The sequence below is a fragment of the Erythranthe guttata genome, chromosome 13 (assembly GCF_056151865.1).
Source record: "Erythranthe guttata isolate IM_541 chromosome 13, IM_541, whole genome shotgun sequence".
In the NCBI taxonomy this organism is placed as follows: domain Eukaryota; kingdom Viridiplantae; phylum Streptophyta; class Magnoliopsida; order Lamiales; family Phrymaceae; genus Erythranthe; species Erythranthe guttata.
Window position 1 is genome coordinate 939522 of NC_142545.1, and position 25088 is coordinate 964609.

At 34.8% G+C, this 25088-nt stretch overlaps 4 protein-coding genes across 9 annotated transcripts; 3 read left to right on the forward strand and 1 right to left on the reverse strand.

Moving 5' to 3' along the window:
- The first annotated feature begins 3014 nt into the window (after window positions 1-3014).
- LOC105961761 (chromatin remodeling protein EBS) lies at window positions 3015-8274 on the forward strand. 5 transcript variants are annotated; one of them, XR_016029031.1, is made up of 7 exons: window positions 3082-3431; window positions 5179-5521; window positions 5665-5733; window positions 6914-7052; window positions 7236-7292; window positions 7860-7917; window positions 8003-8274. XR_016029031.1 is itself a non-coding variant. In XM_012986022.2 (6 exons), exons 1-5 carry the CDS (start codon window positions 3359-3361, stop codon window positions 7254-7256), a joined length of 645 nt encoding a protein of 214 aa, XP_012841476.1. In that variant the 5' UTR covers window positions 3082-3358; the 3' UTR covers window positions 7257-7292; window positions 7860-8274. The 5 variants fall into 5 exon arrangements, 4 of the variants coding, with proteins under 4 accessions (XP_088667725.1, XP_012841474.1, XP_012841476.1 ...); XM_012986022.2 differs by having other exon boundaries at window positions 7860-8274; XM_012986021.2 differs by lacking the exon at window positions 7236-7292.
- A 672-nt stretch (window positions 8275-8946) lies between these two features.
- On the forward strand, window positions 8947-12938 carry LOC105961760 (serine/threonine protein phosphatase 2A 59 kDa regulatory subunit B' gamma isoform). 2 transcript variants are annotated; one of them, XM_012986019.2, is made up of 3 exons: window positions 9000-9321; window positions 9411-10671; window positions 12209-12938. In XM_012986019.2, the coding sequence occupies exons 2-3, from the start codon at window positions 9505-9507 to the stop codon at window positions 12602-12604; spliced, it is 1563 nt and encodes a 520-aa protein (XP_012841473.1). In that variant the 5' UTR covers window positions 9000-9321; window positions 9411-9504; the 3' UTR covers window positions 12605-12938. The 2 variants fall into 2 exon arrangements, with proteins under 2 accessions (XP_012841472.1, XP_012841473.1); XM_012986018.2 differs by having other exon boundaries at window positions 8947-10671.
- Window positions 12939-17544: 4606 nt separating this feature from the next.
- On the reverse strand, window positions 17545-18484 carry LOC148765565 (uncharacterized). The gene has a single exon (XM_088811386.1). The coding sequence runs from the start codon at window positions 18383-18385 to the stop codon at window positions 17558-17560; it is 828 nt and encodes a 275-aa protein (XP_088667512.1). The 5' UTR covers window positions 18386-18484; the 3' UTR covers window positions 17545-17557.
- A 3605-nt stretch (window positions 18485-22089) lies between these two features.
- On the forward strand, window positions 22090-24803 carry TRM18 (Phosphatidylinositol N-acetyglucosaminlytransferase subunit P-like protein). Its single transcript, XM_012986017.2, has 4 exons — window positions 22090-22461; window positions 22720-23664; window positions 23780-23915; window positions 24010-24803. The coding sequence occupies exons 2-4, from the start codon at window positions 22735-22737 to the stop codon at window positions 24591-24593; spliced, it is 1650 nt and encodes a 549-aa protein (XP_012841471.2). The 5' UTR covers window positions 22090-22461; window positions 22720-22734; the 3' UTR covers window positions 24594-24803.
- The last annotated feature ends 285 nt before the right edge of the window (window positions 24804-25088 follow it).

Consider the following 25088-nt stretch of genomic DNA (forward strand, 5'->3'; position numbering starts at 1 on the left):
GAAGCAACAGAAGTAAGGAAATATGGAAATAAAGTGTATAGACAATACGTAAATAGTTATATGAAAAATCTTGACCTTCTTTTGCATCCCAAAGCTCTATTTATACGTAGCCTAGGGGTGCGATCATCGTGGGATCCACAACTCACCATCACGGGGAAGCGCATGGAGGTGATGTGGCCTTAAATGTTTGGGGTCGTTCCCTCTAGGCAAGCTACCTTGTTGATCTGCACCTGAATGGTCTAACCAATGCTTACGCGAGCCTAGGTCATCGCTTTTGCTCGCATATAAGTGGCCCTTTCAATCTCAATCGCGGTATAGACTTTTTGCGTACATTTCTGACTTTGGGCCAAAGGAATCACTTCCACCATCTATCCTTGCCCATTTAGGGATGACGATCATTTCGATTGCAGTTGGAGTGATCACCCACTTGGGGCAGTGAAGTACACTTAAACCTCTATAAATTAATACAGTTGGAACTAGAAAAATTCTATTAATTTAGTGAAATATTAAATTATCGAGTAAATAATTTAGCACGTTCTCACTAAGTTGGGACCGGAATGGTTTATTATTTTAGCTTTAGCGAGGTTATTAGTTTATAGAATATTAATTTATCGAGGTTCTGTTGTAAATAGCTTAGGCCATTTCGAATGCTTTGAGAGTCTAATTCAGTTGACCGGGCAAATGAGCCAATGTGATGAATGAAGTTTAAACACTAATAACTTATTAAAATAACTCAAAATTACAAAATCTATCAAAAAACAAATATAGTGAACATATGTGATCTAAAAACTCCATTGATAGATTACTGAAGCTGTGTTTAGGAATTAGGGTTCACTTTTTTCAATTGAGAATATGACTTTATTACTCTTTACATCTTTTTACATGAAATAAAACACAAAAATAATGCATTGACAAAAGAAAAAGGGGTGAAAATAAAATAAATAAAAAGCAACCTTTAAATCATAAAGAGAAACTAACTCTCAAGTCTCAACTGCCCTAAAGAATATTGTCAATTTATAAATCCTTTTTTCGTGGAATATTGCAAAATTTTCTTTGTACAACTTTTGGTGTGAATAGTTAAATAAAATAGGATAAATTACAAATACCCCCTTGAGGTATGGTTAAATTACAAAAATACCCCTCTTGTTTGGATAATTACAACGACCCCCTCAACTCCTCAAACTTAGTGGAATCTTCGAGATTATATGGAATATTATCACTTTTGTACCCGTTTTATCTCATTCGAACCCTACATTATGAAACAAGATGATCATAATATGTGTTTTTTAGCTTGTATATATCAGTTTGCGGTGCATCGAAAACTGTATTTTTACACAAAACGAGTACAAACTAGAGCACATTCCACGGAATCTAGATTATTATGTTGAATTTGGCACCATAAGGGTGGAGGTGTAAGAAAAAATCATAGTTGATGGGGGTAGATGTAATTATCCAAACAAGAGGGATTTTTTCGTAAATTGACCATATTTCAGGGGTGGTTGTAATTTACCCATAAAATATTTCACCACAATCACATTATAATAATTTTTTTTTTTAAGTCCGGAGGAGCAATTCTGTACAGATGGGCGCACGGAAGCAGCCGGATCGTGAGGCCAACAACGTTGCTGACTTGGTCAAACGCAGTTGGACGGCTGTGATCATGGATTGGTCAATAAGTTTGACCGACCAAGCTTCTGTTGTTAATGGGCCAACAAAGAAAAAAGAAAGTCAGGTGGGCTGAATTTAAATGCCAAGCTGGTTTATTTAAAAAGGCCGTGTTGGAAATTTTAACTCTAGCCGAAAATACCCTTCAGCCTTCAAAAGACGATTTTATCCTTGAGGAGATATTTTTTGTTTGAAAATACCCCTGAAGTCGCTCGAAGAATAAACGAATTTATCCGTGGCGAATTTAGAATTTTAGTTAAAGTGTTTGGAGTTTCACGTGTACCCCTTTTATATACAAAATATTAAATTGAGAAAATTCTTCTTGGATGAAATCTCATTTTTCGAAAACTAATTTTCATTTCATCCATATAAATATTGTATAATCTATCTATTTTGTATCGTACAACATCTAAAATGCATCATTTAATATAAGAATACCGATGAATCAATCGATCCTAGCATATAAATTAATTTTCAAATTAATTTTCAATCATATTTTTTTTATTTATGAGAATCAACTATCGATAGCGAACTAACACTATCGACTTTCGATACTTATATTTTCCCAATTTTTTTAGAATTAATAAATCATTGAAATTACTAGATTGTGGTGGATGGTAGTAATGAGGTGTTGTACAACAATGCATAAGAGATTTTTTTTTTTGTGAGGATTATTAGCACGAGGTCCCTCAAAAATATTTGGTATCACATAAAGGACATACAACATTTCTCATTTTCCTATAAGTCCTCTAATTGGACATACAACTTAGAAAAACTTTTTTGTAGATCTGAGTTACGTTATGAAGCAAGAGCTCAAATTGAGCGTCATCACTACATGAATAGATGCATACCATAGAACACAAAGAGTTTAGAATAACAATAAAAAGAGAGCTTAATTAAAATAAATTAACGAAAAAAACTTAAATCTCTGATGTCTACATCCCACTAACATAACCAAACACACCACAATCACCACCGTTACTATACAATACGTATGCGCATTTGCATGTGTGGTAGAAAATCGGCGATGGGAGTAGCGGGGAGCGAGGTCGTACATATCCGAACCTTTTTGCAACAGAAATAGATGAGCTGAAAGAGAAGAAGGTGTAATTAATTTTATCCGTAAAAAAAAAAAAGAGACTTTTAGAAAATTAATAAAATTGACTGTCCTGATTTAAAAGGATAATATTGTCTATGGTATTTAACAAATTGTCCCATTTTGGGACACATATAAATAGTAATTACAAATTCAAAATTCAATTAATATATAAATAGAAATTTTATGACAATTGCAATAATTCTGATAATACCTTATTTGTAATTTGTTGTCAAAAAAAAAAAAAAAAAAAGAAAAAAAGAAAAAAAAGATGTCGGAAAAGACAAACTGAAATACAGACAGTGTTTACTCACTCCCCCACCGAATTCTTCCATCCTCATTTCTGTCTCCCTTCTCCACCCCCAAAACCCCCCTATCTAGGGTTTCTGCTTCTCTCTCTCTCTCTCTAAAAATTCGGATACAACAGGAGTGAGATTCAGCTTCTAATTCACAGACAGCTAAGCTACCTGATCATCTTCTCTGCTCATTTTTTTTCCAATTTTAATTTCCCAGAACAAAAAAAAAAAGAAATTAAATTAAAAAAAAGGCATCTTTTTTGGGTGCTGCTGAGCTGACAAGCAGAAAATAGAAGAAGCGATGGCGAAGACGAAGCCTGGAAAAAAGGACCTCGATTCCTACACTATCAAGGGCACCAACAAAATTGTCAGACGTACGTCTATCTATCTATCTATATATATATATATATATATATATATATATATATATATATATATATATATATATATATATATATATATATATATATATATATATATATATATATATATATATATATATTCATCTTACTATATTTGCTGCTTCTAATTTCCTATGTTTTTGTTTTTGCTACTATGAATCGTCAAATTTGGATTCTGGGTTTTGATTCTTGCGATTGGTTTGTTGCGATAACTTTGGAATTTCAGAATGTGGGAGTAGGAATTGGGTTTTGGAGTGAGATTTAAAGTCGATTTTGCTCGTTTTCTTTCGAGCTGTTAATTGTTATGTGCTTTAAAAAGATGGTGCATTTGTGCTCTCTAGCTTCTTATTTTTGCTTATTTATGCAATTTGAGTCGATACCCACTCGGAGTTGAACGGGTGGATAGTTACATGTTGTGGTAGAAGTTTTTGGTAGCCTGGTTCATTCAGTTCTAACCATGGTTAATCACTGTGTACTATAGGCCATTAGGAAACAAGAAGCCATGGTTAACCGTTTCCACTCGAATTATCACTATTCTCTGCAAATTGATGGTTTTTTTTTTTTTTTTTTTTCTTGTGGGTAAATTACGGCCACACCCGATGTAAGGTCAAATTATGAAAACCCCACTCATGTTTGGGTTGTTACAATCATCCCTCAACTATGAATCTTCTTACACGTCCACCTTTATGGTGTCAAATTCAATAGAATCTTTTAGATTTCGTGGAATGTTCTGTAGTTTGTACTCGTTTTGTGCAAAAATGCAGTTTCGGATGCATCACAATATTATATTTACAAGCCTTGAGACACATTTTATGATTATTTTGTTTCAAGATGTGGAGCTCGAATGGGGTAAAACGGGATACAAACTGGAGAATATTCCACATAATTTAGAAGATTCTAGTAAATTTGACACCGCAAAGGTGGACGTGTAAGAAGAAACATAGTTGAGGAAAACATTCGTACTCATAACTCAAGTTGGATAACTCTGAAATAGTTTAAAGGAAAAATCTTTAGTCTATTTCATTTATTGATGATTCGTCTTTACCCCCATTTGTTTGTCTCGTTATAATTCTATTTGGATTCTTTAGTGTGATGCAGGTATCGATACTATATGAGACAATTCAAATGGTGTTTCCTTGTTCTTAGATCCTTTATGCTTATTTCAAATCACTAGATTTAGACATTACTTCGGTACCCAAACATGAGGGGTTTTTTCGTAATTTGATCTTCAATTACCTCAGGAGTCACCGCAATTTACCTCTTTCTTTTTTTTGGGTAATAATGTGTATTTCCACACCACAAATATGCATATTTATCTATAGGTGCCACATGCCGACTAGCGTATATACAGTTAATAATCTGAATTATTGTGCATTTGGATGAGAGGATTTGAGAGAGGGATTTCAAATCCATAATAACATTTGAATTGAGTCGTTCGACAAGAAAGTTCAAATCCATAGCTCTTATTTTCGATTGTATTTTTAAGCAATTGTGGTGAATTTTAAAATCCCTTAACATTTAAATTCTTCAAATCCTTCAGTCCAAACGCAACCTTAACTTTTGTGAATTCTATAAGCTCTACATGCACTTGCGCACGTCAATTCAGGCTGGCCTAAACCTCACAATACGTACATGTCACATAGTTTTAATCAAGATTGAATTTTTTTTTCCGAGCATCTTGGACTAATATATATAACATACGGGGTGCTGCTTTATGTAGCGGGTGATTGTGTTTTGATGAGACCATCCGACACAGACAAAGCTCCGTACGTAGCTAAAGTGGAGAAAATCGACGCCAACCACCGGAACAACGTGAAGGTGCAGGTGAGGTGGTACTACCGCCCGGAGGAATCCATCGGAGGGCGGCGGCAGTTTCACGGTGCTAAGGAGCTTTTCTTGTCGGACCACTACGACATGCAGAGTGCACACACCATTGAAGGCAAGTGCACCGTGCACTCCTTCAAGAACTACACTAAGCTCGAGAATGTCGGTGCGGAGGATTATTTTTGCAGGTTCGAGTACAAGGCTGCTACCGGAGGTTTCACCCCTGACCGTGTTGCTGTGTGAGTATCCCTTTTACGGGTTTTTTTTATTATATATATATATATATATATATATATATATATATATATATATATATATATATATATATATATATATATATATATATCTAATGTGGGTCGTTAATTTTGGTGTGGTTTTGAAGGTATTGCAAGTGTGAGATGCCGTATAACCCCGACGATCTCATGGTGCAGTGTGAAGGATGTAAGGACTGGTATGATACTTACGATTCTATATAAAAAAGTGATTTTTTTTTACTAAATATTTGCCGTACAATCGGGATGTGAAACACGTGTATCTATTTATTTTCTGTCGATTAGGATTAAGATGCTGTATTGGAAAATCTTCTACGAATATGTGATTCTTTATCTTGCTTAGGTTGCTGGTGTTTTTCTTACATGTTATTGCTGGTAGCTGGCATGCTAAGGCCTTGTTTGGTTGGAAAAATTACGTCTTTATCTTATCTTGGGAACCAAACGAGGCCTAACACCACCCCTCTTACTCATTTTCGTATTTGTAATCATCTGCACGATTCAGTGGTGTTGTGTAAATTGTCATGTTTCTTCCGACTTTATTGAATCATGGTTTGCATCGATATCTATTACCCTTTTTGATAATTTAGTTCCGATCTTGCAAGATAATTGGAATGTTTGGTTACATTTTAAGGGTGCTAGACTGCTAGTTTAAGTCAATCTCAAAAGAGAATCAATTTATTGTTGGGTAAATTATGAAACTCCCCCTGAACTTGGGTTAAATTACAAAAAAACCCCACCTATCCGTAATTACCAGAATCCCCCCGACGTTCGTTTCCATCTTACAACAACCCCTTACGGTGTGATTTTTCATGGAACCTTTTTTATTCCAAGTAATATTTCCCAGAAAATGCTGATTCTACCCCTACAGATGCAGCATTTCTTGATGCTACTTTTTAAAGGCAAAAATTACCCTCAGAGGGGCTTTACATGAAATCTTTACTTACCTTCACAACTTTTTAGTACACCATTACCTATTTGATGGTAATTTTTGTCTTTAAAAAGTAGCATAAAGAAATGTCACGTTTGCAAGGGTAGAATTAATATTTTTCGGAAATATTTACTTGAATAAAAAAGATTCTGCGAAAAATTACACCGTAAGAGGGTTGGTGTAAGACAAAAACAAACGTCGGGGGTATTTTGGTAATTAATGATAGGTTGGGTGTTTTTCATAATTTAGCCTAAGTTTAGGGGGGTTTCGTGATTTACCCTTTATTGTTTACATTCTTATATTATTACCGACTAAAGACTAAGTTACAATTTCACACAATTGTAGAAATAATGGTCATTAGCTATATTTTAAGCTTTGTTTTATAAGGTCTATTTTTTGGTAGCTTATTTAACGCATCTCTCGTTTTTAAGGTTTCATCCTAATTGTATGGGCATGACTATCGAAGAAGCAAAAAAATTGGATCTTTTTATGTGTTCCGATTGTTCGTCCGATGATGATACTAGAAGGTCATTGAACTCACTTCCCGCTTCACCTACCGCTGATGGAAAGGTAATGGATATTTATCCATTTCGATTATTTAATATTTTTAAGTAAAATATTTTTGAAGTAGAATAATCTCGAGTGTGCATTTAAAAAAAAATGAAACAAAGATAGTTACTTTATCAGACATTTAAAAAAAATAAGCACAGGTAAATGGCTGATTTAAATCTCGAATTTGGTAACTATTTGTAGGATGTCGGTCTTACAAACTGATGAAGTTTATTTTGCATGGAAGAATTGAAGTTGATGGCAAGTGAAAAGCTATTGCAAAACGAAAAAAGTCGGCCAGTTGGCATGTTCCTTAAATTCAAGAATCGAGAGCAATTTTCTTTTACATATATATGTTTGCAATTGTAATCGATTTCTTAAATAATATTGTTCATCCGTAACCAATTATTTAACCTTCATAACTTTTGCACTATGTTTTACTTTCATTTGGCGGCCGCAACTTTTCCGACAAACTTAATTTTTCTCGTGCGTAGTGTAGCATCGAGAGTTTCCCCTTTTTGCCCTCGTTATTAGGGGGTGATGATTTTTCGCTGCAAAAGAGGATTGTTTTCCGTAAAATCAAGACGGTCATTAATGATATTTCTTACGAGAAAACGAGGGGCAATTATGACATTTTTTATGGTGACCTTTTAGTGAATTGTTTTCCTTTTTCAAGTTTATTTTTTCCATATTAAAGATTTAGGTCGATCACAATCAAACCTATTTTTGTAATTTAATTTATTTGAAGGATTTCGATTCTAATTTCTTTTCGGAATGGTATATATATTTACGTATTTGATAGTGGTTTGTGTTTGATTTCATCGGCAGGTGGAAACGAAGCGGAGAAAGAGATGACAGATCAGCAATCTTGATGCGGCATCATAAGGTTGTCGTACCCCGTTTTTTTCCCATGCATATTAGCTCCGATATAATATTACTATTGTTGTATTTTTCAAAATTGTACAATGCAGAGAGAGACAATGAGACGGGAGGCGTTTTGTCTGAATTTACGCAGCGTCGTTTATCTACTAATCCCTTGTCTGGATTCGTCAAGACAAACAAGGGAGTCGTGTTAATTCGAACATAATTAACTGTGAGATTAATTTTCTTGTGTTGTTTGCATTTTCGATCCCGTTTTTTTCCCACGCGACGGCATTATTGCTTGTTATGTTGACAGAGTTGTGTAACCTTGTAATAGAAAATTCAGATTTTGTGTAATGAAAAGATAGATTAGATTAGATTAGCTGGCTGGCTGTCTCTCCAACTTAATTGGCTTAGATTTATTTCCATTGTTTTTGCCTTTGAATGCCATATTTGGTTCCATCATTTGTATTAAGAAAAGGTCTTTGGCTAAACTTATAAGCTATCAAAAGAGCTTATAAGTTCTTATAATCTCTTTCAAAATATTTGGTAATTTTCTAAAAGAAATCTTATAAACAAGCAAATAAGATTTTCTATAAAAGGTACCCTATCAAATCTTTTTATTCAAGATTCTATAATGAGTAAAAATAGGTTATAAATTTATCATCCAAACATTTAAAAAATAAACATTTTAAAAACTATTTTTAAAAGTAAGTTGTAACAACTTATCAACACTTGAAACAATTTATCACTTGTTAAAATAAGCTTATCCAAATTATATATACTAATCAATTAACATCTCTACAACTTTTTAATCATTTTTCACGACATCAAGTAATTACCATAATGCCACTACGTGTGATTTCACCTATCGGCTGTTTAAAAGAAGCTTAGCCACCCCAACGATATATACTTTTGATGAATCATGGATTAACTTTTGGAATCTTCATATTTTCTAGATTAACATTTTTTTTTCAAAAAAAAGAAACTAATGTGTATACACACACACACACACACACATATTTTATATGTATATGTATATATACATATATATAAAATAGGAACAAAATTTGAGGTAAACAAAAAAATAATATTATAATATAAATTGTTTTTTAAATCCAGAGCTTTTCATGCCATTAGGTCTCCTTTACACCCCCTTCGAGTTTCGCTCTCTGTTCCCTTCTTCCCAAAATTAGGGTTTTCAATTTCATGTGTTGAAAACCCAAAAAAATTTCCTCACTCCTCTCTCCAATTTAGGGTTTTCCATGCATTCCTCTCTCTGAATCTCGCGCTTCGAGGCATCTTTCGATAAAGCGATCGAACAGTAATTCCGCGGCTACATTCTTATATATCTCAGTTGCTCCGGCTCATTTTTTTTTTCCGATTTGGTGCGAAGCTGTTTGGCTAAATTACTGCTATCAATGCGGAGGTAATCAGCTTTATCTGATTTTGATCCATCGTTTTTTGTTCCATGTAATTACGTTTTGCGCACGCTTATCATGGCCTCAATGCTTGTAGAAATGCGGTAAAGCTTTTGATTCTGTGTTCGTGTCGAAATCGAAATATTTGTTCAGTGTAGTTTCGGGCCTTTGGGCTCTGATTTTGTGTTGAAATGATTAAGCAAATATTCGGAAAGATTCCGCGAAAGCAATCTTCGAAGTTATCCCAGTACGATTCGAACAACAATGGCGTCTCGTCTTTCCCCCCTGGCAATTCAAATTCATCTTTGGGCAATTTGGGTCCGTCTCGGCCCACTAGCAACGGGACGTACTCTTCGACGATATCGGGAACTCAAGCGGGGCCCACAATGGCAAATTATGTGGCTGTTTGCGAGGCTTTGCCGAGTTTGAGGGATGTTCCGAGCTCAGAAAGGCAGAATCTTTTTATCAAAAAGCTGACCATGTGTACTGTAGTGTTTGATTTCACCGACCCGGCAACGAATTTGAATGAAAAGGATGTCAAGAGAAAGATCCTGCTTGAGTTGGTCGACTATTTATCTTCGGTGAATTCGAAGTTCAGCGAGGTTGCCATGCAGGAAATGACGAAAATGGTCTCGGCTAATCTTTTTAGAGCGCTGCCTTCGTCTAATAAGCTCTCGGGTGATGTGTACGACCCCGAAGAAGATGAGCCGACTGTGGAACCTTCTTGGCCACATATTCAGATCGCGTACGAGTTCTTATTGAGATTTGTGTCTTCGTCAGAGACAGATGCTAAGCTTGCTAAAAGATACATCGACCACTCGTTCGTGCTGAGATTGCTGGATCTTTTTGATTCGGAGGATCACAGAGAGAGGGAGTACTTGAAGATGATTCTACATCGCGTGTATGGAAAATTTATGGTGCACAGGCCGTTTATTAGGAAAGCGATCAACAATATCTTCCATAATTTCATTTTCGAGACGGAGAAGCACAACGGGATTGCGGAATTGCTGGAGATTTTGGGAAGTATAATTAATGGGTTCGCTTTGCCTTTAAAAGAAGAGCATAAACTCTTTCTTGTCCACGCTCTGATTCCCCTTCACAAACCAAAGTGCGTGTCTGCATATCATCAGCAGTTATCTTATTGTATAACTCAGTTTGTGGAGAAAGATTTTAAGCTGGCTGACACTGTTATCCGTGGTCTTTTGAAGTACTGGCCTTTAACTAATAGTTCGAAGGAGGTTATGTTTATCAGTGAAATGGAGGAAGTCCTCGAAGCGACACAGGCTGCTGAATTTCAACGCTGCATGGTTCCTTTGTTCCGTCAAATTGGTCGCTGTATTAATAGCTCGCATTTTCAGGTATGGTATTCAAACTTCAATTTCATCGCCTTTATGGATTCGATATATTTTTACCAAATTGAAGGCATAACACGTGGCGGTTGGCGTTCCAATTGCTTCTGTTCTATTTGAATTTTTTTTTTCAATCTTCCATTTTCATCTTATTTCGGTTTATATTTGTTTCATGATTTGACTGCTTGTTGGTTGCATAAGATTTGTTTGTTTATATGAACGAGGGAGGAAGAAATTAAAGGAAAATATGAACGGTGAACCCCTTTTTAGAATTATCTTGCAAAGATGTAGATTCCACTATGTAACTAAGCAGGAAGCTTTGATGTATAACTTACTCACCAAATACTTATTCGGAATAAGAAAAACCATACACGCAAGTTATCGATATTTTTGCAGAAACACATAAAGCTTCCTCTTTAAAGCCTCCTTGCTGTGGATGAATATCGTCTCCTCTCTTATGTTTGATGCTCGTTTTAACGACGAATGGGAAATAAATATGAAAACCTTTACGTGGAACACTTTGGTTGGTTATGCTTGATGTGGTTGACTTTTAAGTAAATGTCTTATTTTGTGGTTTCTTCGATTTTTAATTTCATGAATTGGATTAGGCACTATATTTCTGCAGATGCAGCATCTATTGGTTTATTTTTTTAGATAGAATTGTTGTCGTCCACTTCATAAGTTTATGCCCTTCCATTGGGTATTTTTATAAATCTAGTGGAATAAAATGATTCCAAAGTAAAGTTTGGATTTACTTATCTTTGAAATTTTTGTTCGATTGGGAGCTTTGTCTTGCTGAAATTTTTGTTCGGTTGGATTATAATTTGGAATCTGAGAAGCTATGCACCTTGGCTTGGGAGTTTGTGTTGAAATCTAGTAACTTGAGCTATCTTGATTGATTCGACTCGCCAGTTTACATCTTTCCGGTATTCACCCTACTTTACGTGTCACATGAACAATTTGACATGTGGACAAATATGCAAGCATACGTGTTTTTCTATCAAAGTTTTTTTTAGGATTGAAATTGAAGGGTTTTTGTAGATTGTTGAGGAAAGGATCATACCTTTTGAATTAGTAATTAAGTATTCTTTTGTCCAAAAAAAAAGATTCCTTGTTTTGAGTATATTCAAAGAGACAACTCAATGAAAAAACCAAAAATTTTAATACTGATTTCGATCGTGTATATTTTCGTTTTCCGTAAGGATACGAAACAAAACAACTCCTTTTGCCCGTCTGGCATGGGTGAAATTTGTTCTTGAAACTAATTCTATCCAATCTTATGTATGCAATACTTTCCTCTTTCATTTGTCCTAAAACTAATTGGTGTTACGAAACGTGCATACCACTTTATAGTGCATTCAATACTTTAAAACGCCGACAAGAACACTTCTTGCAATTCCCTTTTGTACTTATCGTAAACATTAGAATCATATAAAACATGTTTTTTTTGCTCTCCATACATAATTAGTAAATGATCCATTAAGTGCTTCATGAAATAATGATTAATTTTTTTGTTTTTATCTTTCGTCGTATTTCCTTTTGACAGGTGGCTGAACGTGCACTCTTCCTGTGGAACAACGACCACATACGGAATCTAATTACTCAGAACCAAAAAGTGATACTCCCTATAATACTACCTTCTTTGGAGAAGAATGCACGTAATCACTGGAACCAGGCCGTTCAGAGTTTAACATTAAATGTGCGCAAGATATTCTCCGATGCTGACCAATCGCTTTTCGACGAGTGCTTAGCGAAATTTCAAGAAAACGAGATCAAGGAAAAGGAAATGATGGAAAGACGGGAATTCATCTGGAAGCGTCTAGAAGATTGCGCTGCTAATGCTGCTGCTTCTAATTCCTTGAGAAACGAGGCGTTGCTTGTATCTATATTTCCTTCGTCCGTTGCTATAGCTACCAGCACTAATTCAAGGGCCATTCAGTAAAATGCCAAAACTAATCCCATCATTATTATCTGATTGGATTACTCTGCATTTTGCTGCAGAAAAAAAAAAAAGAAAACTGAAGGGTTGAAAGTTCTGTGGATATGTTGATTTATTTCCTTTTTCTTTTCTTTTTTTCTTTAATTTTTTTTTTTAATTTTAATTTTTTTTTTGTTGTGTTTATTTTGTACAAGGGGGTTGGTTGAAGGTCTTGTCTTATGTTAATTTTTACATGATGTTTATGTTTACTTGGGACAAGTTTGATGCAAAAAATTGATTTTCTTTTGTAATCCAAAAATGTATTATCAGATTCTGCAATGTATGCTTTCATATGTAATATTCTCTTGGTAGGTGTCGCAGGGGTTTCTTTACTCAAGAATTTTTCGTCCGTGCGGCCTGATTTTCCCACCAAATCAGTCACCTTCCTCTCGATTCTATTCACGCACAAACACAAGTCTTTGAAGCCAATGTAAACGAGAATAGGAGTATGCAGCGGAAAACAACACACAAGCACGTTTACGGGCAATGCCCAACCTTTATATTAATTTCCCACAAAGAATACAAAGGAGACTAAGGTGCACACACAAAATCCTCACTCATAATGCCCACAATTGCAATATGAACTCTATAATGCTAGATGGCTCGGATTTGTGCACTCATAGCCAAATAAATAATTTCCCACAAAGAATACAAAGGAGACTAAGGTGCACACACAAAATCCTCACTCAGAATGCCCACAATTGCAATCTCAACTCTCTAATGCTAGATGGCTCGGATTTGTGCACTCATAGCCAAATAAATACAAGGAAGAAGGTAGTTTTCACATAAAACTACCTAAGGACACATGGCAGCACTAATACTTGACACTTGGCTAACTATTACAAGTAATAAGGGGCAGTTTTTCGTGCTTTCCATGCCTCAACCGCTCCGCAACTTCCCTCAAAATCGCCCACAAGGCTGGTTTTCGAGGCCCATCTTGATCGGGCGCGCGCGCGCGCCAAACGGCCCAAAACAGCCCGGCCGGTTGCTAGGCAGCCCATCTGCCTTGCCTTTTCCGCACGTTATGCTTGCCTTGCCCATCACTTGCTAGTTCTTTGCCCACACGGTCTTTAGCACGCCCGCACATCGGGCTGCCTTCCTTGACTTACCAATCGGTCGTGCCAACTTGTCCATACTTGTCAAGTCGTGGTCGATTTCCTTCGAACGTTCGTTTGCCCAAGTTATCGGCCACATGCCGATTACTGCCCACGCTTGTCCGCATTTGCTGCCGAGCAACACCCGTGCCAGCCATAAGTACTTTCGATCACCGTTCCCACTTGAATCAAGCCGATCCTTGCTTTCTCGGACAAACACCCCGAATGCTTGCCCAACACTCGACCACTCATGAGTGGCTGTCTTGTGCCAACTCTTGCTTGGCACCATTTCTCGGCCATGACTCGACCACACTCGAGTCATTACCGATCTCACCGACTAAGGGGGTAACAGTAGGGATGGTAATCGAGTCAAACTAACTCATAAGCTTGATGAGTTGGCTCGAAAAAAGCTCGAACTCGAACTCGAATTTTTCGAGCTTGAGTATTTTCTTAATTGTTTATTTTATTTTTCAATTTTTATATGATAGTTTTTATTTAAATAATATATAATTTACTATAATAATAGTATGAAAAGAACATGTATAAATACAAATATATAATTACAGTTCATTCACACCCCTACCTTTTGGAAATCTGAAATTACAATATAACCCCTCTTGTTACTGAAATTACATTAGTCTCCCTCAAATAAATTAACATGCCTAGTAAAATATCTTAATTGCCCTCGAGTAAAAAGAAAAGAGAAAAAAATAGAATTTTTTTTTTCAAATAACCCTCTAAAGCATGTCTAACTTATATAAACCCTGAAAGCATTCGAAACGGCCTAAGCTATTTACTTCACTTCCCCAAGTGAGTGCCTTCGACTGCAATCCGAGTTGTCGTCATCCCTAAACGAGCAAGGATAGATGGTAGAAGTGATTCCTTTGCCCCAAATTCATAAATGTTGAGCAAGAGAATGTGATTTTATTCACGCACGTTCGAATTTCGCAAACGATTACAAAATATTGTTTTTTGGTAGTATTTTATAACTTTATTTGCTAACCCTAGACGACATCTCCGCCGCAAATCACTACTTTGTAAATAATAATAGCATATTATTACAAAATATATTTTTATAGTAGTATTTTATAACTACATTTGCTAAACCTAGAGGACATCTCCCATCCGCCACCAATCACTATTTCTCGTAAACAATTATAGCAAATTACTACAAATTATATTCTTTTTGGATAGTATAATTTTTTATAACTTTATTTGCACCAACCCTAGACGATATCTCTGATCGGCCGCCAATATCCTATTATTACAAAATATATTATTTTCTCGGTAGTATTTAAAAAAAAAACTATTTAATTACCTAACCCTAGACAACATCTCCATTCAGAGAAAAAACCCTAGACGACATCTCTCTCCGCCGCCAACCCAATATTATTTATCAATATATACCAATTTTATAAATACTCTTCTTTGGCATACTATTTTTCAATGAATTAAGCTCTTTCCTCCTCTCTTCATACTCTTGTCTCTCTTTTTTTTTTCACATTTCCAAAAAACTAATTGTAACTAATTAGTCGTAAAACTCACCGGAAAAACATCAGTCTGCCGCCTCCTCCAGGTGATTTTACCGCATTTCCGATCCGATCAACTCTCTCGTTTCGTTTATTTTTTTGTTTTAAAAGATCTAAGCTATCTAATTAATGGAGAGGTGTGATGCGTAAGCATTTGTATCCATTAATGGCTTCTGACAGACCAAAAAATATAGATGTAAGTAATTTTTCTTCTGCTGAGCTTTAATTTCTTTTTTATTCATGATTAAATCCTCATTTTAAAAACACCAAATAATAAGTTCGTTCAAATTATTATGTTTTTTTTTACAATGTTTATTATACGGAAGAATTCCAAAATAAATAAATATATTTAATATTTTGCTTTTCTCTTAGGCAATTATTACATAAATTCTTCTTTCGACTTATTTAGATTTTTCTTTTCCTTCTGATTCCTGGAAACGAAGCATCGATGAAATCAATTCAACCACGAGGACTTATTTATACTCTTTATGATTTGAGCCCATAGTTTATCATCGAAATACATATTTTCATAAACTATTGGCTCAAAATCATAGAGAGTATAAATAAGATCTTCGCGGTTGACTTGATTTCATCGATGATTCATCCTCTTCGCTCTTATGAACACGATGAAATTAAATGAAAATTTAAGTAAGTCGAAGAATTAGTATATATATATATAAAGCATCTATATGCATATTGTTAAAGAGAATTGAAAAATTAAATGATCCCTATATACTACATATATATTGTTATTACTTATTACCACAAACAATATTTCCGAATCCAGCATTAGTCGTTTACTACAATCTTCACGACACAAGAGATTTTTCGCAATGAAATAGCAACATATATATATATATATATATATATATATATATATATATATATATATATATATATATATATATATATATATATATATATATATATATATATATATATATATATATATATATATATATATATATATATATATTTCATTTCGAAATATCTGTTGTGTCGTGAGATTGTAGTAACCGACTAATACTCGATTCAATAATTTGTCTCCTTTGACACTGCGAGTATGAGGAGTATTAATATGTGGTAATAATAATATATGTAATTAATTATCACAAATATATATATATATATATATATATATATATATATATATATATATATATATATATATATATATATATATATATATATATATATATATATATATATATATATATAAAAGAAATGTTTAATTAAAAAAAATGTTTTTTTATTAAAATGCTAAGGTTTTCTCTTTTTACTATAATCATTGTTATAAAGCATACCTATATAATTGGATGTAATATCTTAAATGATGTATAACAAGGAAAATATGCATTACTTACAAGATCAATTGTTCATGTCGTGTTAGAATCCAGGTATCGAAAGACCCGAGTGTCGGAGTCGGTTGCTGAACAAATTTGTGCAACGTTACATATTCATGTTACGTTGTAAATTAAACGACAAACGTGGGATTTCAAACAGGAATATGTACCGTTTCGTATATTTGTTCGACAACCAACTCTTACACTCAGCTCTTCCGATATTTTGGAGTCTAACACAGGAGGAAAAATGCTTGAATTAAATCATTAATACATATTTTTCTTTCTTGTGCATCATTTAAGATTAGTACATCCAATTAAATAATTCCTATTTATTTTCACCTAAATATCATGCATAGTCTTTCAAATATATTGGTGTATTTTTTTGGGAAATAAATAGGAATTTTTGGAATTAATTTCAAAAATTAATTTGGTTCGGAAATAAAAAAATTCCGAATATCTTTTATATAACTTCAATTACAATCCTAAACAAAATTCCGAAATATCGAAAAATCGTCATTTCAGAATGAAAAAAATTGTTCCAAAATCGGAGTCTAACCCAACAGGAAAAATGCTTGAAGTAATACATATTTTTCTTTGTTTGCATCATTTAAGATAGTACATCCAATTAAATAATGTACAAGTATTATTTATAAGAATGATGAATTGTAACAAGAGAAAATCTTAGCATTTTAATTAATTAATTCACCTAAATATCATCCATAGTCTTAAAATATATATATATATATATATTTGGAAACTAATTCCGAATTTTTGGAATTAATTTCGCACACTAATTTGGATCAGAAATCGAAATTGCTAAATAATTTTTTTATATAACTTCTATTCCAATCCAAAAAAAAGAGAAATCGAAAATACCAAAATGAAAATTCGTTCCAAAATCGGAACGTTTCAGATCAACACAGACATATATTAGAAAATTAACCAAACTAATTAAAAATCAATAACATTAAGATACTGTTCCATCTTGGACACGTGTCCGGATCTTGACTCGGTCAACGCCAGAATCTTCTTCTCCAAGAGTTGAATCAACTGAGGCAACACAGAGCATATAATAATATTCTGATCTTCAATATTATTAACATTATTAATATCCACGTGTATCTCTCCGCACAGTTTTCTAACGTCGATCAAAGAAACCCCATCGCCGAACCGCCGCGCATCCGCCGCCGTCAAGCTGCCGCCGCCGTCGCAGAGGCGGCGCCGGAGTTCCAAAGCCCGATTGAGCGTCCGCGTCAGCTTCCCGATCTGAGCGTCGACGTGGGTCAGTTCGTCCTCCACTTTGAAATACTCCCACCTCGTGATCTTCCGACAAGACTCCGGCAAGAAAGACATGAACTCCGCCGCCAGAGATGGGTGGCCGTTCCTCTCGAATATTCCGACAGCCTTGTCGCGGACATCGGGAACGGAGATCTCTCCCTTGGAGTAAGCGTCCATTAAACGCAGGAACTTTATGTACCCGTCGCGGTTCTTGTCTAACTCGAACCGGGCCTCGACCCGGTTCATGAAATCGACGGAATCGGCCTCGTCGGCGGCGGCGGGCAAGAAAGCTTGGAAGTCGAGAAGGAGGTCTGGGTGGTGGGTTCGGAAGAGGTTGTTGACGGTTTCGACGACGGCGGAAGAAGGGATGTTTCTCCGGGAGAATTGTGTTAGGGTTTGAATGAATTTTCTGTAGGTATCGGGATCTTGATCGATGAGTTTCGCCTTCACTTTACGAATGTATTCGATACTCAGAGCTTCTGCGTTTGGGAAAGGATCCATGGTTAGAGAGAGAGATTGTGCAGAAGCGGAGTCTAATTGAATTTATTATTTGATTTGTTTATATAAGAGAGAGAAAGTAGAGAGAGAAAGTATATAGAGAGAGAGAGAGGGGGGAGGAGACGAGGAGTTGCCCTAGGACTAGGAAAGGTAAATTACAAAAACCCCCTGATGTATGGTCAATTTATAAACAAACCCCTCTTGTTTGAATAATTACATCTACCCTCCTCAACTGTGATTTTTTCTTACACCTCCACCCTTATGGTGTCAAATTCAACATAATCATCTAGATTTCGTGGAATGTGCTCTAGTTTGTACTCGTTTTGTGTAAAAATACAGTTTCTGATGCACCACAATCTGATATATCCAAGCCAAAAAATACATATTATGATCATCTTTTTTCAAAATGTAGAGTTCGAATAGGATAAAACGGGTACAAAAGTGATAATATTTCATATAATCTCGAAGATTCCACTAAATTTGAGGAGTTGATGGGGTGGTTGTAATTATCCAAACAAAAGGGGGATTTTGGTAATTTGACCATACCTCAGGGGTTGGTTGTAATTTACCTTTTTAAATTGGAAATTGACCTCTACTAATAAAGAACTATTTTCAATTTTCTAAAAATACAAATAAATATATAAATAAAAACTATTTTTGATTATATCAATGACTCAATTCGGGTAGTGTGATTATAAATTTTAATTAAAAAATAAATTAAAATTGAGTTCTTTAATTGAAGTGGTTAACGTACGGCTGCATGCACGTACAAGATGCATGCAGGGTTGTTGTTTATTAAGTTTCCTTTTTTATTTTATTAATTATCTGAAAAAATATATTCAAAGATATCATGTAATTATGATATTTAATGGTACTATTAGACAACTTAATAATATACATAATAATATTAAGGGGCTCTCTGAGGAAACCCCCTCATTATTTTTTTTAATGGATATAGGTCAAAAATATTTCAGTCCATTTGAGAAAAGCACACACCCATTTTGAGTCATTGTGTTTTCCAGCTTTGCCCCCGACCGCCACATCAGCACTGGGTGCGTCAGCGGATTTTTTTTTTTTCTATTTTTTTTTTCTGTATCAGTTTCCTTAATCGACTATGAAGCATAGTCGATTAGCCTTAATCGACTATGCTTCATAGTCGATTAAGGAAAATCTTTAATTTTTTAATTTGTTTTTTTTTTGTTTTTTAATTTTTTTTCTATATCAAGTATATTAATTGACTATGATGAAACATAGTCAATTAATAATCTGCTACTAAACATAACAAATAACAATTGCGAAAAAATGCAAAATCAATTATATTACAAAAAAATAAAAAAATACAAACATTATAATTGATTTATACAATTGTCAACAAACAAAAAATCATAAAAAAATCAAAAAATCAACCATAATCGATTATCAGAGCATAGTCAATTAGCTTAATCCACTATTGAACATGTAGTCGATTAAGGTTCCAGCCTTCGCGAATTCTCTACCCGCACCGTCATCTGCCCGATCCACCAAAAAAACGTAGATCTGCCTCCCCATCGTCACCACACCACCGTCACACCATACCATCTACGCTTAACCAGTGTCGGCAGCGCCCTATGTAATCGCCTATCTCCGCCGGCAATACGAAATATTCCAAGCAAAGGCAGAAACAAACAAGTTTCTTACAAAAAGAAAGCAGTTCATTGAATCAATATTAATCCGACCGACGACAACATTTTGCTGTGTACGCAAAAGCGGCGGCCAAGAACCAAAATCCGATGATTTGCCGCCTGCTGATGCAAACCCGACCCTCCGCCACCGCCATTGCCACCGCCACCGCCACCGTATACACCAATAATATTCTTGTGAACATACGAACACACACACCTGTTAGTGTGTGGTAGTTGAAGCCTCTTATCCAACCTCTTCTTGGCTTCTCTACCTGCACTAAGCCTGCTCTCGTCATATACAACCTCTGTTGCCTTATTAATGGACTTCTCTGTTCATTTTCCCAATTCCATAAGAAAAACAGAAAAAAAAAACAAAACACACACACACACACACACACACACACACACACACATATATATATATATATATATATATATATATATATATATATATATATATATACACACACGCTATGTATTGTATAATTAATATACCGTGAAAGAATTAGAATGAAAGTACGTCAGGTTGAATATATGGAAGATAGGTCAGAGCCGCCGCCATAGCTGATATTATTGTTGTGAAATTTTCTTCTTTTTGCACATTCAACTCTAAGGATAGTTTGTGAATTATTTAAATAGCATTTGGGTAGGATATTAGTTAAGGGGTTTTGTCTAATTATTTTTGGGAGGGGGTGTTTCCTTAACACATTTTTCTAGATGAGGGGGTTATTGCTAATTTTTCCTAATATTAAAGGAAAAAAAAAAAACAATCTTTACATATAAAAGAAAAAGAAAATCACTGAAATTGTCAGGACAACCTAAAAAATTAGTATATTTGTAATATTTTTTAACTTATATATGACTTTTATGTTTTTATCTCCTATTTTGCAGCCGTTTTTTTTTTAATTACTTATACTTGTAAATAAATAATATTTGTACATGCCTACTAAATATTTTCTAACTAATTTTGTTTATTAAGTATTTCTAGTACTAAATCTTTATTGTTTGAAGTTTGAACAAAAGCAAAATTATTTAATTTATGTTTTATAATTATTTATATTTATTTGATCTTATTTCAAAGGGCAAATTACGGCCACTTCTTAGGTATGGCCAAATTACGAAAAAACCCTCTTGTTTGGGTAATTACAGTCAACTCCCTCCTTTTAAATATTTTACATAAAATTTATGTAATTCGGTTATTTACCAAAGCAAATCGTATATTCAGTTCGATAAACGGTATGAAATGTTGGAGTACCGAAATTTCGGTTCGGTTTTACCGACGTAACAACGCTAAATTTACTACTAAAGGGATTTTTTCGTAAGATAATACATAGTTGAGAGGGTAGCTGAAATTACTCAAACAAGAGGAGGTTTTCGTAATTTTATCGTAGCTTACGGGGTTGGCTGTAATTTGTCCTATTTGAGCTAGCTAGCTCAAATAAGATAAAATTTTATCTTATTAATACATAAAATAAAACGCATTTTGAATCGTAGTTACATTATTTGATTATTTTCAAGCAATGCAGACACTTATACTACCTAGTTAGTTTAACCAAATACATTATTTGATTTTTTTATATCAATATTTGTAAGTTAGTTGAACAACTTCTCATTAAAACATTCGGTACCTCAGCGGCTCAGCCCACCAAAGTCCAGAGCAACTTCAATGCTAAACATAAAAATTAAATTATCAAATATCCATTTGATATTTGAAATAATATTTTAATACTATACTATATTTTTTATAACTCAATTTCATACAAATATATTAACATTCGGTATCTTATTTAATAACTCCATTGAAGATAAAAATTTATATTTTATAGTGTGCAAATAGTGGTTAAATGTTTGAATACTTGATATCAAATTTGAATTTTATATCTCTATTTATTTTTATTTTAATAACATGATTTAAATTTGAATGATTAAATAATGCACATTTATTATATTTTATTATTTTAAAATCATATTTTTGAATTAGTCGCGAATATTTATGATAAAATATTAATTTATTTTCCTAAAAATACGTAGAGAGTAAAACCAAACAATACACGTGTATAACGGGGTTTTGTTAGTACGGCCAATTATACACATTTTCCACTGTTTGCGGAAAGATCGCGTTGACCACATCAATGTCGGCGCCTATTCAGAAACGAAATTGACGTCTGGCTATGGCGGAAGAGCTCAAGAAATTTGATTGATTGGCCACTGGAAAAAGAAAGTAGTCAAACATCTAAGCAGCGGCGAATTTGCAGCGTAGCCGGTGAGTGGCGGCGGCGGCGGAGAATCTGTACGAAATTGCTTGGTGGGTTTTTTCTCTGCTTCGTCTCCTCCAAGATTCAAAGAGAACTGAGTTTTGTTCGATTGATTTCGAAGGGTTGTTTTTTATCGGCGTGAGTTTGCCAATCGGAGTTCTAGGTATGGATATTATTTTTGAACACTGGTGAATGCCTGGAAGTTGTTTGATGAAATGCTTGACTGATGTAATTTGGGTTGCGAAACGAATATACTTAAAATTTGGCGTTTTTTTATTTTTATAATTATTATCTGGTAACAACATTGATCGGCTTTTGTTCGATTTGCGAAGTGAAGGATGATGTTTTCTCTTAAGGGTTGTAAGAATATGTATTTGTTTGTTGGGCAAAATTTCTTATTCTTGTTTTATTTCGCTTTCAGAATTAATTGGTCTAGATGAAGAATTCCGGAAACACACGGGCACAAGAAAGCGTGATTGCGAAACTAATGGGTTTTGATGAGGTTTTGCTCCCTCCTCAACAGCCTGTCCGTGAAAAACACAGATTGTTGTCTGAAAATTATATCCGAAAGGCTGCTTCCATAGGCTTACCACCTAGGAGTTTGCATGGAGCAAATGATGTATATCGAGTACGGATATCTAAGAGCAAGAAAGATAACGTTGTTGACAAAGTCAAGAAGGTTAAAAGAAGCCCAAAATCATTATCGAGAGGTATTGATGAAGAAAGAAGATCGTGTGGCAAAAAAAGGGAGGATTATGTTCGAAGAAATGTCTTGAGATATCTGCAAAAACTTGAGCATTATAGGCCTGAAGGGGACTTTGGTGAGCTTCGTATTGATTACATGATCGATAAGCCTTGCATTTTCTCGACTAGCGTGAGTATATCCAAACAAAATTTGATGAAAGTATTAGATAAACCGGAAGATTTGAAGTTGGATCGGCATTCCGCATATAAGCAACTAGTGAACAATGGTATTGTATCTACCAGACATAGTTGTATTGCCTGCACACGAACTATGAACAGAATCTGTCGAGAAGAACAGGGTAGAAGCAAATTTTGGGAGGTGTCGTCGAAACCAGGAAACGTTAATGAATCTGAAAAGCAAAGTTCTGATTTGTTGACCAAAAAGTCTAAAAAAGTTGGCGTTTGTCGAAGGCACCAAACTATTGATGAGATGCTTATTTTGGATGATGAGAAATCGAGTGAAGGAGATAGCAAGTTGACCGAGCCAACAGTTTTATATGCTGAATGTGTAGGTGATGCTGCATATGCTAGTGCCGAATCATTTAACAAAGGTGTTTCTTCTAGAATCATTGGCGGCCCCCACTCGAAATCAGATCATGTTCAAGAAGTTCTCAGCGAAGAGGTCTCTCTCTCACTCTCTTCCGAAAGCATTAATTTTGTTCTAATGGTTGCATTATTTAATTCTGTTCTATTTTTCATCTTTTTTTTACAACATCATATTCTTCTTTGTGTTGCAGGCATCGCTAGATGAATTCTCCGATGAAAACTCGGTTTATTCAAACCTGAAGAAAACCAGTCAGCATAGTCCGGACTCTGTTCTTGAGTCATGCGATGCACAAAATTCCTCGAATTTTGAATACTTCGACCGCATAGGTATTTGTTTCGTTAAAATTACGATCGTAATGAACTTTTATACACTTCTACCATTGTTATGCAACTTTATTCTTGCAATTGTTAAACTATATAGGGCTGCAAATGCAACTTCAAGCTTTAAACATAGAGTCCGAAGAAACTTACTCCGAAGGATCGATTATGGCTGTATCAGATGAAGACGATTTTTTCGATGAATTTCGCGATCTCTCTCACGATGGCAGAAAGATTAAAAGGTGGCTCGGAGATGATCATCAAAGTCGGAATTATTCTTACATGATTGATGTGTTAGACGAGTCCGGATTTTACGGTACGAAGTTATTAACGGATGTGAAATACCCGATATGCCCCTCGGTGTTCGATGCGTTAGAGAAAACATATGGCAAACAGACATCTTGGCAAAAGTGCGAAAGACAGCTGCTATTCGACCGTATAAACTCAGCCTTGAATTTTCGTCTCTCTGCAAGAAGACGATTTTGTCCCTGTTTGAAACGTGGTGAGGTTGAAGACGAGATATGGGGGGTGCTGACTAGGCAGGAAAAAGAAACGGGGAAAGATTTTTGCGATAAGGATTTAGAGAAATGGTTGGGGTTCGAAGAAGGTGTTGATATTGTCTGTACAGAGATGGAGAATTCTTTATTCGAGGATTTGGTGATGGAGTTGGTTAGTTCGTCGGATTGATGAAACGAGTTTTTTTTTTTTTTTTTTTCATTTTTTATAAATTCCAGTCTCGTTTCCTTTCTACACCTAGTGGTGGGATGTATGTAATGTTTGTTGTCTAAGGATCAGGGGAATGAATTAGCCTATACGTGTGTATATCAGTATATGTACGATTTTTGGTGTTCTGCGAGAATGAAAAAGAATACGAAGATGAGTGAGAGTCGGTTTTTTGTATGATGAGTCGTGAATTCATGTTTTGTTCGTCATCTTAAAATTGATATGCCTAATTGGGCCAACCCAATGGGCCTACAATTTCTTTACCTACTGGGCTACGAGCCCAATATCAAAGACTAATATCACCGAGGCCCAAACACCTTCAAGTAAGGCTTGGGCCCAACAAAGCAAACCCAACCCAATAAACGACATATAAATAGAGGTTTTACTCATTTTATTAAGGTATGTCCTATTAACTGAGCAATACTACAATACGTATTCTCTGGACTATTTCTATGATCA